At 43.0% G+C, this 12,773-nt stretch overlaps 1 protein-coding gene across 1 annotated transcript in view; it reads right to left on the minus strand.

The window, feature by feature from the left end:
- Positions 1-12,773, minus strand: part of usp40 (ubiquitin specific peptidase 40) — a gene marked incomplete at its 5' end in the record, with an annotated part of 179,198 nt that overhangs the window by 18,363 nt on the left and 148,062 nt on the right. The window contains one exon of the mRNA XM_039755053.1: positions 10,044-10,254. Coding sequence (XP_039610987.1) covers positions 10,044-10,254 — 211 coding nt within the window. The remainder of the gene's footprint in view (positions 1-10,043; positions 10,255-12,773) is intronic.

The following is a 12,773-nucleotide window of genomic DNA, read 5'->3' on the forward strand; positions in this document are numbered from 1 at the left end:
GAGAATTGAAGATTTATCGGAAGAAATTACAATGTTGGCGGCCCTTTTATACTCCGATATAGATGAAACTGTTTTTGAAATTATCGAAGAACAGGTGGAACGGATTCTACTACACTCCAGTTCAGGTGATGCAGTTCCCTGATCTGGACGTCCACCCTTTGACATTCCAGCTGAGTCAATAGAACACCTTCTGTTATGCGGTTTAAAAGTACGACAGATTGCAGATCTGTATGATGTATCAGAGAAGACGATCACAAGGCGAATGAGCCAGTTTGATATACGGTAAGCTGCAACGGCTGTATTAGTTTAGGTACTTTGACATGGAATGCCCAAAGCAGCTCCACCTAATATTTTGAACTGAACAACTTTACCACTGATCAGAGCTGTACAGTTGTTTGAAAAAGTAGCTGCGAATATGCAACTGACTTTCTACTGTAAAACAAGGGTCAAATACTCAGTTCTAAAAGGGCCGCCAACATTGTAATTTCTTCCGATAAATCTTCAATTCTCTCTCTCTGAAATACGTAATATCTTCGGCAGAATCCATTTAATCGGCAGTAGTAAGCATTTTTCTAATTAATTGTTATGCTATTGATTCACCAATCAGTAACTAGAGGGCGTGTTAGAGCCCACCCTCTCAACTTTGACGAGTGAAAGTGACAGTTTTATTTCAAGCCGTATTTCATGACGGTTTGCAGGAATGTTACGATAAAATGAAATAAATAAATAAGCAACGAAAAACATATTTCGTGACACATTTATTTATTTATGCTCTCATTTCATGACATATTTATTTATTAAGGCTCTCATTTCATGACACATTTATTTATTTATGCTCACATTTCACAGTACTTTTATTTATTTACGCATTTATTTATTTATTTCATTTTGTCCGAAATATTCCTCCATAATGAAAGTCCCAAATTAGGTATCTCGGAAAATTAGAATATCAATTAAGACCAATGCAAAAAAAGGATTTTTAGAAATGTTGGCCAACTGAAAAGGTATGAACATGAAAAGTATGAGCATATACAGCACTTAATATTTAGTTGGGGCTCCTTTGGCATGGATTACTGCAGCAATGTGGCGTGGCATGGAGTCAATCAGTCTGTGGCACTGCTCAGGTGTTATGAGAGCCCATGTTGCTCTGATAGTGGCCTTCAGCTCTCTTGAATTGTTGGGTCTGGCGTATTGCATCTTCCTCTTCACAATACCCCATAGATTTTTTATGGGGTTAAGGTCAGGCGAGTTTACTGGCCAATCAAGAACAGGGATACCATGGTTCTTAAACCAGGTACTGGTAGTTTTGGCACTATGTGCAGGTGCCGGGTCCTGTTGGAAAATGAAATCTGCATCTCCATAAAGTTCGTCAGCAGCAGGAAGCATGAAGTGCTCTAAAACTTCCTGGTAGATGGCTGCGTTGACCTTGGACCTCAGAAAACACAAAGGACCAACACCAGCAAATGACATGGCACTCCAAACTATCACTGACTGTGGAAACTTTACACTGGACCTCAAGCAACGTGGATTCTGTGCCTCTCCTCTCTTCCTCCAGACTGTGGGACCTTGATTTCCAAAGGAAATGCAAAATTTACTTTCATCAGAGAACATAACTTTGGACCACTCAGCAGCAGTCCAGTCCTTTTTGTCTTTAGCCCAGGTGAGACGCTTCTGACGCTGTCTCTTGTTCAAGAGCAGCTTGACACAAGGAATGCGACAACTGAAACCCATGTCTTGCATACGTCGGTTCTTGAAGCACTGACTCCAGCTGCAGTCCACTCTTTGTGAATCTCCCCCACGGTTTTGAATGGGTTTTGTTTCACAATCCTCTCCAGGGTGCGGTTATCCCTATTGCTTGTACACTTTTTTCTACCACATCTTGTCCTTCCTTCGCCTCTCTATTAATGTGCTTGGACACAGAGCTCTGTGAACAGCCAGCCTCTTTAGCAATGACCTTTTGTGTCTTGCCCTCCTTGTGCAAGGTGTCAATGGTCGTCTTTTTGACAACTGTGAAGTCAGCAGTCTTCCCCATGATTGTGTAGCCTACAGAACTAGACTGAGAGACCATTTAAAGGCTTTTGCAGGTGTTTTGAGCTAATTAGCTGATTAGAGTGTGGCACCAGGTGTCTTCAATATTGAACCTTTTCACAATATTCTAATTTTCCGAGATACTGAATTTGGGACTTTCATTAGTTGTCAGTTATAATCATCAAAATTAAAAGAAATAAACATTTGAAATACATCAGTCTGTGTGTAATGAATGAATCTAATATGTAAGTTTCACTTTTTGAATGGAATTACTGAAATAAATCAACTTTGTCATGATATTCTAATTTTATGACCAGCACCTGTAGTGTCATACTGAGTCATGAATTACAACAGTACTGAATGAGAAATAGCTGAGAATGGTTTGTGGAATGCTTTGCGATGGGGTCACTGCTTGCAAGGGGGACAAAAATCCCGCTTGGCAGCAATGTTACCGATACACCAAGGGTCACAGGACGCCATTTGGTAGCGATTCTTTAATGAGGACCAACCCCTCACCTTTGGATGTTGTTCAGCAGAAGATCTCCAAGGGGAAGAGGGTGACAATTGGCAACAGTTCTACATGGGGGTTAAATCCCATGAATGAAACTCCTTGGCAAATGAAGGTTGCAAAGACACACAAAAAGCAAAATTGAGTCGTGAGGGGGAAAAAAAGTTTAAGAACCATTGTTCTAAATTTTTCAGATAATTTTACAAATAATGGATTAATACTCATGCTGATTGGAAAAATTCAGCAAAGCATTTCTCGCAGGAAATGTGTTTATCACCGATCTCGTTTGTCAACTATATTCCTGGAAATTCACATTGGACCGGCATAAGTGAACATTTTTTCCCTAGCACCCTATGATGCTTTGTGGGGCCAGCGTGACATCATAGAGCTGTAGCAGCCATGCCTAGAACTATCATGCAGGTCTATTGTAAGCTTGTTGTTGTCATGATCTGATCAGGACTCCAGCCGGATTTCCATCCTGCATATGTTAAAAGTAAAAAGTGCAGTATTTTCATTTCTGGGGTATGTTTAGTACACTTATTTTTAATCATTGGGTTGTTGTCAGTTACGATCGTTGGTTCATGAGTAGTTTATGGTGGACAGCACCGTGTGATACGTTTCCCAATTACATTAAATAAGCTTGTTTTACAAATGGGGACTTAACCCCTGGCTCTTCCGATCACACTCATTTCACCTAAGTTGACCAAACCACAAGGCACATGCTTGTTTCACCAAGGGGGCAGTTTGCACTTGCTATAAGCAGGTCATCAATATAATTTTAAAAAGGCAGAACAACAACTGTTGAGAAACACTGAGCATAATAACAATATTATGAGCACTGCCACTGGATATACAACACATCATTGCAGTACAACACAGCTAATTTGCAGGGATAATTAGGTACGAGCCCAACGACATTTCAAAACAAGACTTCAAAGGTCCACCCCCCTTCTCAGGTTCAGAATGAGATCTGATTAAATAATAATAATAATAAAAGATATGTTACTATTTACAAGGTGGTTTTCTTTCCTCTTGATGGAAGAAAAAAGTACCAGACATTTGCACATGTACAGGGGAAGCTGCACCTGGAACAATGAAATTAGCCAGTCCCATACTGTTGTTTCGTAGCACGGCCAAAATACACAAAATAAAATACACCACTAAACTCAGACTAAAATCCATCTAGGACTAGACTCAAAAGAAGCTTTCAGACACCAATTACTGTTTTGCATATGTCCTAGAACAGGGATGCCCACACTTCTTCAGCTTGAGAGCTACTTTTAAAATGATTGATCTACCTACATTAAAAATGCTATATTATATATATATATATATATATATATATATATATATATATATATATATATATATATATATATATACATACACACACACACACACACACACACACACACACACACAGAGCATTCAAGGTCTGAATCACAATCTGATTGTATGGGTGGTTACCTACCAGGTAACACTTGTGGTTGGTCTGCAAGTTGGCAAACATCCACCACAGGTGCCCTCTCAGTTGCGAGAAGCAGATCATAGAGTATTACATAGTTAACTGTCTAATAATGCAAAGAGTACGCTACACGTGTTTCACCCTATTTTGGGCTCATCAGGCGTACACACTCCACTGCACCCCTCATCTGGGATCGAACCTCAGACGTCAGACAAAAGCACTTCGATTGTGACATTGTGAGAAAAAAAATCCTCTTCAAGTTCCACATTCAGCCCATACCCTCCTCAAACATTTTTTTTTTAAACCCCTTCTTTAGTCGATATAAATTGGAAGGCTAACTAGATCACTTAGATAGCCGGAGGTTTGCAGTAGCTTGTGCGTTTGATCGTGCGTGCAGGATGACCAGTGTGTCTGAAGAAAAGAGATCTCAGACTGGCCACCCTGTATGTCAATCAAGTGGCAAATGCCATAGGGAGGATATATGATAGACTAACGTTTAAAATATTTTTTTTTTAATGCAACGCGATCTACCTACACTCCCTTTGCGATCTACAGGTCGATCGCGATCGACGTATTGAGCACCCCTGTCCTAGAAGGATCTCCTGATTGGATCTCATTTACTGATCACTACTCACCAGAGTACCCTGTTTTGAAGGACTTACTTCAACGGCCAGACTATCATTGCTGCCTTTACTGCATTTCTAGTGTGTTAACTTATTTTGCACTTTGCTCACTTTTGAAGAACCTAGTACTAACCTACATAAAGGAAGGTCTTAGGGAACTGCTATATTAGATACATTAGGGAACTGCTATATTAGATACATTAAGATAGAGAGATAGAGCGATAGATAGAGAGATAGATACTTTGTTAATCCCAAGGGGAAATTCACATACTCCAGCAGCAGCAGCATACTGATAAAAAAAAAAATATTAAAGAGTGATAAAAATGCAGGTATAACACACAGAAACTTTGTATAATGTTAACGTTTACCCCCCCGGGTGGAACTGAAAAGCTGCATAGTGTGGGGGAGGAACGATCTCCTCAGTCTGTCAGTGGAGCAGGACAGTGATAGCAGTCTGTCGCCGAAGCTGCTCCTCTGTCTGGAGATGATACTGTTCAGTGGATTCTCCCTGATTGACAGGAGCCTGCTCAGTGCCCATCGCTCTGCCACATTTGTCAAACTGTCCAGCTCCGTGCCTTCCTCACCAGTCTTTCCAGGCGTGAGGCGTCCCTCTTCCTTATGCTGCCTCCCCAGCACACCACCGCGTGCGTAGTAGAGGGTGCTCACCACAACCATTTGATAGAACATTTGCAGCATCTTATTGCAGACGTTGAAGACGCCAGCCTTCTAAGAAAGTATAGTCGGCTCTGTCCTTTCTTGCACAGAGCATCAGTATTGGCAGTCCAGTCCAATTTACCATCCAGCTGCAATCCCAGGTATTTATAAGTCTGCACCCTCTGCACACAGTTACTTCCGATGATCAACCTCCGATGATCACGGGGTCCATGAGGGGCCTGGGCTTCCTAAAATCCACCAACAGCTCCTTGGTTTTGCTGGTGTTCAGTTGTAGGTGGCTTGAGTTGCACCACTTAACAAAGCCCTTGATTAGGTTCCTATACTCCTCCTGCCCACTCCTGATGCAGCCCACGAAAGCAGTGTCATCAGCGAACGTTTGCACATGGCAGGACTCCCAAGTTGTATTGGAAGTCCAATGTATATACGGTGAACAGGACCGGAGATAGTACAGTCCCCTGCGGTGCTCCTGTGCTGCTGACCATAATGTCAGACCTGCAGTTCCCGAGACGCACATACTGAGGCCTGTCTATAAGATAGTCCACGATCCATGATACCAGGTATGAATCTACTCCCATCTCTGTCAGTTTGTCCCGGAGGAGCAGAGGTTGGATGGTGCTGAAGGTGCTAGAGAAGTCCAGAAACATAATTCTCACTGCACCACTGCCTCTGTCCAAGTGGGAGGGGGATCAGTGTAGCAAATAAATGATGGCATCCTCCGCTCCCACCTTCTCCTGGTATGAGAACTGCAGAGGATCAAGGGCGTGGAGGACCTGTGGCCTCACGTGGTGAAGCAGTTGCCACTCCATGGTCTTCATCACATGTGACGCTTGCGCGACAGGCTGGAAGTCATTCAGCTCACTAGGACGTGATACCTTTGGGACTGGGGTGATGCAAGATGTTTTCCAAAGCCTCGGGACTCTTCCCCTGTTCCAGGCTATGGTTGAAGATACACTGTAGAGGATTCCCCAGCTCCAACGCCCAGGCCTTCAGCAGTCGTGGCGACATTCCATCTGGACCCACTTCTTTGCTGGCACGAAGTCTCCTCAGCTTGCTGCTTACTTGGGCTGATGTAATTGTAGGTGGGGGGAACTGATAGATGGTGGGTGCTGTACTCTGAGGTAAGAGTGGGTTAGGGTGGTCTTCTGTTAAAGAAGCGGTTCATCAGGTTTGCTCTCTCCATGTCTCTTTTGATGGTGGCACCCCGCTTCAAGCTGCAGCCAGTGATGATCTTCATCCTATCCCACACTTCCTTCATGCTGTTATTCTGCAACTTTTGCTCCAGCTTTCTCCTGTACCGCTCCTTCGCCGCCATGAGCTGGACTCGGAGTTTCTTCTGCACGCGGTTCAGCTCATGCTGATCACTGTCTTTAAAAGCCCCTTTTTTCTGGTTCAAAAGGCCCTTGATGTAACTTGTAATCCATGGCTTGTTGCTAGAATAGCAGCGTACTGTTCTAACTACAATGTCCATACAGAAGTTGATGTAGTCAGTAGTGCAGTCAACAACCTCCTCAGTGTTCTCACCATATGATCCCTGCAGGATATCCCAGTCTGTAGTTCCAAAGCAGTCTCTCAGAGCCTGCTCTGCCTCAGGGGACCACTTCCTGAATGAGCATGTGGTTGTAGGTAGCTCCCTCACTCTTGGTTTGTATTATCTTTATCTTCTGCTTTTTGAAAAAATACAATTTTATGAATTGGGGATAAATTTATCAATTCTATAAAATAGGATAGTTTTTTCTAAACACACAGTGCATCTTTTATTAACCTACTGAGCAATCTTAGACCTTTTTCCTACTGTTCTTTGTTTCTTCAATTGTAATGTATTAGGGAAAATGAATAAGAGTCAGAGAGAATATACTGTAGAAAGAAACAAAAAAAATACAACGCCATATACATAAACGGTCCACCAACTTAACTGTGGAAAACTTGGGGGTTGGCGACACAGGATTGGCACTCCAGCCACTGCAAAAAACTTCACATAGCTTCAAAATGATATATGAGACTCCTTTCTGCTCTCCGCGGGAGTAACTCTGCTGCAGCTGTACATAGGAAGGCTGCTTGCATTACAAAAGGGATGGGGGAAAGAAAGCCCTAGTGAGTTTCACCCCCAAGAAGAGTCAAACCTGCTGGAGAGCCAATGGGGTAAGGCCTGTTTGGGATCAGAACTGGTGTTGTGCTAAGGTGTTGCCCGCTGCACGGCAGCAGTTGGGTCCCAATTTGTTGTGGTCCATCCAGGTAGGCATATGGAAAGTATTGTCTCTCTGGCTTGTTGATCATCTTTCTCTGCTGTTGGAAGAACTTCTAAATTCCACATTTCAGTGGTGGCACTCTCTGAGGTGTGCAGACCTGGGACCGGACAGATCTCTGTAGGTGGATGCACTTTATATTGGACTGGTCGCTCTGATGGACGCCATACTCAGGGAGTAGCTATTGCTGTGGTGGATCAGATCCTTTCTAATGGTGTCTGATGCCACTCCTTTCAGTGAGTGTATTATGAAATTCAGATTAAGGCACCCTCTGGGTGCCTTGTCTGTTGTCTCAGTGTATGCTCCAAACATGGAGAGTAATGTCTCAGTGATGGAGACATTTTATTCGTGGCTTCGCTCGATGATTGATGGATGACACTCTTTTGGTCATGGGTGATTCAATGCGACCACTGGCGCTGACAAGGCTGACTATGAGGATTGTGTCTGTCCCCATGGGTCAGGTGACCATGGTGACTTTGCAAAAGGTCAACGTCTGTAGATCCTGGTTCCAGTGCCCTGAGCTGCATCGTTGAACTTGGTACACCAATACTGGTTGTGCGGTGAAGGAAATCAATCATATTCTTGTGGGAAGATGCTGGAGGCCTTTACACAACTGAAGGGTCTACAGATGTGCCCGGTTTGTGAATTCTGACTACAGATGGCTTTTTGCTACTCTGAAGATCCAGCATAGGTCCAGTAGGCTACCACCTACTAGGAGAATGAGGCTGGACCTGGCCAGACTCCAAGATCAGAATGTTTCTAATGAGTTTGTATGCAGTTTGTGCGAGGAACTTACAGACTTGGGTGCGACTGTTGATCCTAATGTGATATGTGAAACCTTCCATGACAAGAACCTGAAGGTTGATGAGGGTTGTGTTGGTGTTACCAGTGTGCCCAGATGGAGGTGTTTCATCTCGCGGGACACCCTGGAAATCATCAAGAAGAGTCGCAGCGCATGGCCTGATGGCAACTATGGTCTGTACTCGGAACTGTGAAGGACAGCTGCAATGATTCTGAAGGAAGATAAGGAGGACCATCTATATAGTGACCCATGTCCTGCTTACAGAGGAACTGAGGCATTATGCACATCCAAATCTGTTCCTCTGAGAGATGCAGTTAGGGAAGGAGATGGAACGGTCCACACGGATGACACTGCAATTGTGACCTGCTGGGCTGGCTACTTTGAGCAGGTGTTAAAGCTGATCCCTGGCTTGGATGCTGGACATCTCTGGGACCATGGTTCTTAAGGCCGATCCTCCAATTAGCTGTGATCCACCCAGTCTCACTGAGATTGCAGAGGTGGTGAACCAGCTGAGGGTAGAGAAGGCAGCAGGGATCTGTGGTATCCGTGTACAACTTATACAGGTTGCTGGTATATCAATCCTCCATGCATTGCATGCATTCTTTACTTCCATTTGGGAGATGGGCGTCATCCCAACTGAATGAAAAACAGGACTTATCATCCCTAACTGGAAAGGGAAGGGTGCTCACCTGGATTGAAGCAACTACAGGGTGATAATATTGCTCCAAGTGCCTGCTAAAGTCCTTGTTAGGGTCATCCTCAATAGGATTTGTGATCATTTGCTTACCCACCAGTGACCACATTGTGGCACTGAGGGTTCTCATGGAGTGCAAAAATACGAATATCGCCAGTTTCTTTTGCAGCCTTTGTCGATTTTCGTAAAGTGTTCGATTTGAGTTGCCCTGTGGGACCATCCTGAGATTTCGTTGGATCTCTCAAAGATTTATCATGGCTGGCCTGCACATTGGTTGTGTGAGTGCTGTGCAGAGTGGAGCCAGAACCTCTGTGCTTTCCCAGTTGATCCTGGGGCTTATTGGGATGTGTTCTGGCTCCTGCTCTGTTATATGTTTGCACAGACTGGGTGATGGGCAGGGTCATGGGGTCCAGTGGCTGTTGGGCATATGTTGGAGAAATCACTGATCACTTTGCTGATGATGCTATGATCTTCGCGGAGTTAAGGGAGGCTCTGATCGGGGCTCTTGAGAGACTGAGCAAGGAGTTTGAGTGTTTGGGCTTGCACGTGTCCTGGATAAAAACCAAGATATAGGCTTTAAATGACCTCTTCAGCACAGCCATCAGCAGTGTGTGGCACTCCCAATATCACTGCAAAATGACATAGGTCTAATCTTTAGAGTTCCGATTACTATAAGGTTGCAAGACATGGACGCTATCCAGTGACCTGAGAAGAAGACTGGACTCCTTCAGTACCACTGGTCTAACTTTGTGTCTAACAAGCAGCTGTTCATGAAGTCCCGAATGAGGCACATTATCTGCATTGTGAGGGAGCGTCAGTTACAGCACTACTACCATGTGGGGTGATTCCCCGAGGATGATCCAGCTCACCTAACACCTGGATGCTGCAAACAGATTGTCATTTCCACTTATACACGTGTGGTTTATCAAACCATTAATATATGGACAGCTGAAAAATCCTTCCATATTTTTTATTATCATATAAATGAAAATTTGGATATCTTACCCAGCTGGAAATAACCATCCATTCAAATTTTTCTGGAAAATATTTAGCGATATCAATCTGGTCTAATGACAGTGAAAAATGCGATGCAATTCTTTGTCGTAATGCTAGGGCTGTGCATTCTTTGGTAGTGTCCCAGATTAAATCCTCTGCAGGATAGTACTGCTTCTCCCCTGGAACAGACATCTGAACTTTCAGCAAGAGCTCCTTAGACCTGCAATATAAAAATGTGATTTTCTGAACTGAAACATTATCTAAAACATTATACAGTTACAATCTAATTTATCAATATTCACTATAAAAGTTGGACTGCATGCATTAACTTGCAACATATTGATATTAATTATACATATGCTTAAGTAAAATGCAACACAAATTTTCCTGATTGTTAGCAAAGCTAGGCACAGCTGAAAATGAGAACACTGTCTTTCCAAATCATGCTTTTTGCTTAAGTATAGACAAAAATGCCAAACAACTTTTACAGAAGACTCATGTTAGAGGACAGCTAATAATTCAAATGTTTGCTCTTATTTTTTAAATTATGAACTGAAAGCATTTTAAAAACTATCATACATATATATGTATGTATGAATGTATATGCATGTACATACATATATACATGCATACATGTAATCAAGAATCCAGCTTACTGAGTAAGAACACAGACTCTATGACCAGAAGACTCTGCACAATAAAGCCCTTCAAACTCAACATTTTTGTTGAAAAATTAAAAATTTTAAAATCTAAATTTTGAAAATTATCCATATAACATGTTTAATTAAACTAATACCAAACTTGGCAATTTTTAAAAACTTTTATTGTCTAAGAATTATACTGATGAACAAGTATAAATAATGGTAATTTCCTTCAATTTTTGCATTTTCATGCACAAACCAGTGTGTTTCTTTCTTTGTTACTGGTCCCAATCCCGGATAAATAGGGAGGGTTATGTCAGGAAGGGCATCCGATGAAAAATTTTGCCAGATCAATATGCGGACAACAATACAGATATACATACTGGATCGGTCATGGTCCGGGTGAACAACAGCTGCCACCAGTACTGTTAGTCAACAGGGTGCTGGGGGAAATTGGAGTACTGTTAGCCAAAGGAGAAGAGGAGGAAGGCATGTCTGGAGGCGGAAGGAGAAGAGAAAGGGTAGGATAGTGGAAGTGAGGGTAGGAACTTTGAATGTTGGTAGTATGACTAGTAAAGGGAGTTTGCTGATATGAAGGAGGGAAGGAAGGTTGATATATTGTGCGTGAAGGGACTAGATGGAAGGGAGTAAGGCCAGGTGTATTGGAAGCAGGTTCAAATTATTCTACCATGACGTGGATGGGAGGATAAATGGTGTAAAGGTTATCCTGAAGGAATAGTATGTGAAGAGTGTTTTGGAGGTGAAAAGAGTGTCAGACATAGTGATTATGAAGGTGGAAATTGAAGGCGTGCTGATGAATGCTTTTAGTGCAAATGCCCTGGAAGACTGGTAAGCAATGGTTGAAAAAAGAAAATTTCTAGAGCGAACTGGATGAAGCGGTAGAGAGTGTACCCAAAGGAAAGAGAGTGGTGAGTTGCAGCAGATTTCAATGGATATGTTGGTGAAGGAAACAGAGGGGATGAGGAGGTGATGAGAAGGTATGGTGTCAAGAAGAGGAATGCGGAAGGTCAAATGATATTGGATTTTGTGAAATGGATAGACATGGTTGTGGTAAATATGTATTTTAAGAAAAGGGAGGAACATAGGGTAATATACAAGAGTGGAGGAAGATGCACACAAGTGGATTATATACTTTACAGGAGACTGGACACTGCAAAGTGGTGGCAGGTGGAAGTGTAGTTAAGCAGCATAGGATGGTGGTCTGTAGGATGATGCAGAGGGATCAAAAGGTGGAAGTTGAAAAAGGAAGACTGTAAGGTTCAGGGGGGAGGTAAGACAGGCACTGAAGAGTTTCCATATTTTTGGGCAAGTACAGCAGAGGTGGTAAGGGAGACAGCTAGAAGGGTGCTTGGTGTGACCGCTGGACAGAGGAAGGGGAACATGGAAACCTGGTGGTGGAATGGGGAAGTACAGGAGAGTATACTGAGGAAGAGGTTGGTAAAGTAGTGGGATATTGAGAGAGATGTTTCTTCAAGAGAACAAGGAGATAAGGTATAAAGTTGACACCCATTGCATACCCAACCTACCTGGGAACGGGGTCTATCTTTGAACTGCCTTTCCCAAGGCTTCTTCCATTTTTTCCCTACAAGGGTCTTTTTTTGGGAGTTTTTCCTTGTCTTTTTAGAGAGTCAAGGGTTTTGTCAAGAGGCAAGGCCAGTTAAAGCCCATTGCGGCACGTCTTGTGTGATTTTGGGCTATACAAAAATAAATTGTATTGTATAGTGAAGAGAGAGGTGGAGAAGGCTAAAGATAAGCTGTATGATGAGTTGCATGTGAGGTTGGACACTAAGCAGGGAGAAAAGGACCTGTACCAATTGGCTAGGCAGAGGGTAACAAAGTGGGAAAGATGAGCAGCAGGCGAGGGTGATAAAGGAGAAAAATGCAAACATACTCAAAAGTGAGGAGAGTGTGTTGAATAGATGGAAAGAATACTTTGAGAAGTTGATGAAGGAAGAGAATAAGAGAGAAGGTTGGATGATGCAGGTTGAGGAGACCCTAGAGAGTTGGAGATATGCCCTATAGAGGAGAGGAATGAAGGTCAGTAGGACCAAGAGAGAATGCATGTGTGTAAATAGGA

This window comes from Polypterus senegalus, chromosome 6 (genome assembly GCF_016835505.1).
Source record: "Polypterus senegalus isolate Bchr_013 chromosome 6, ASM1683550v1, whole genome shotgun sequence".
NCBI classification, from domain to species: Eukaryota; Metazoa; Chordata; class Cladistia; order Polypteriformes; family Polypteridae; genus Polypterus; species Polypterus senegalus.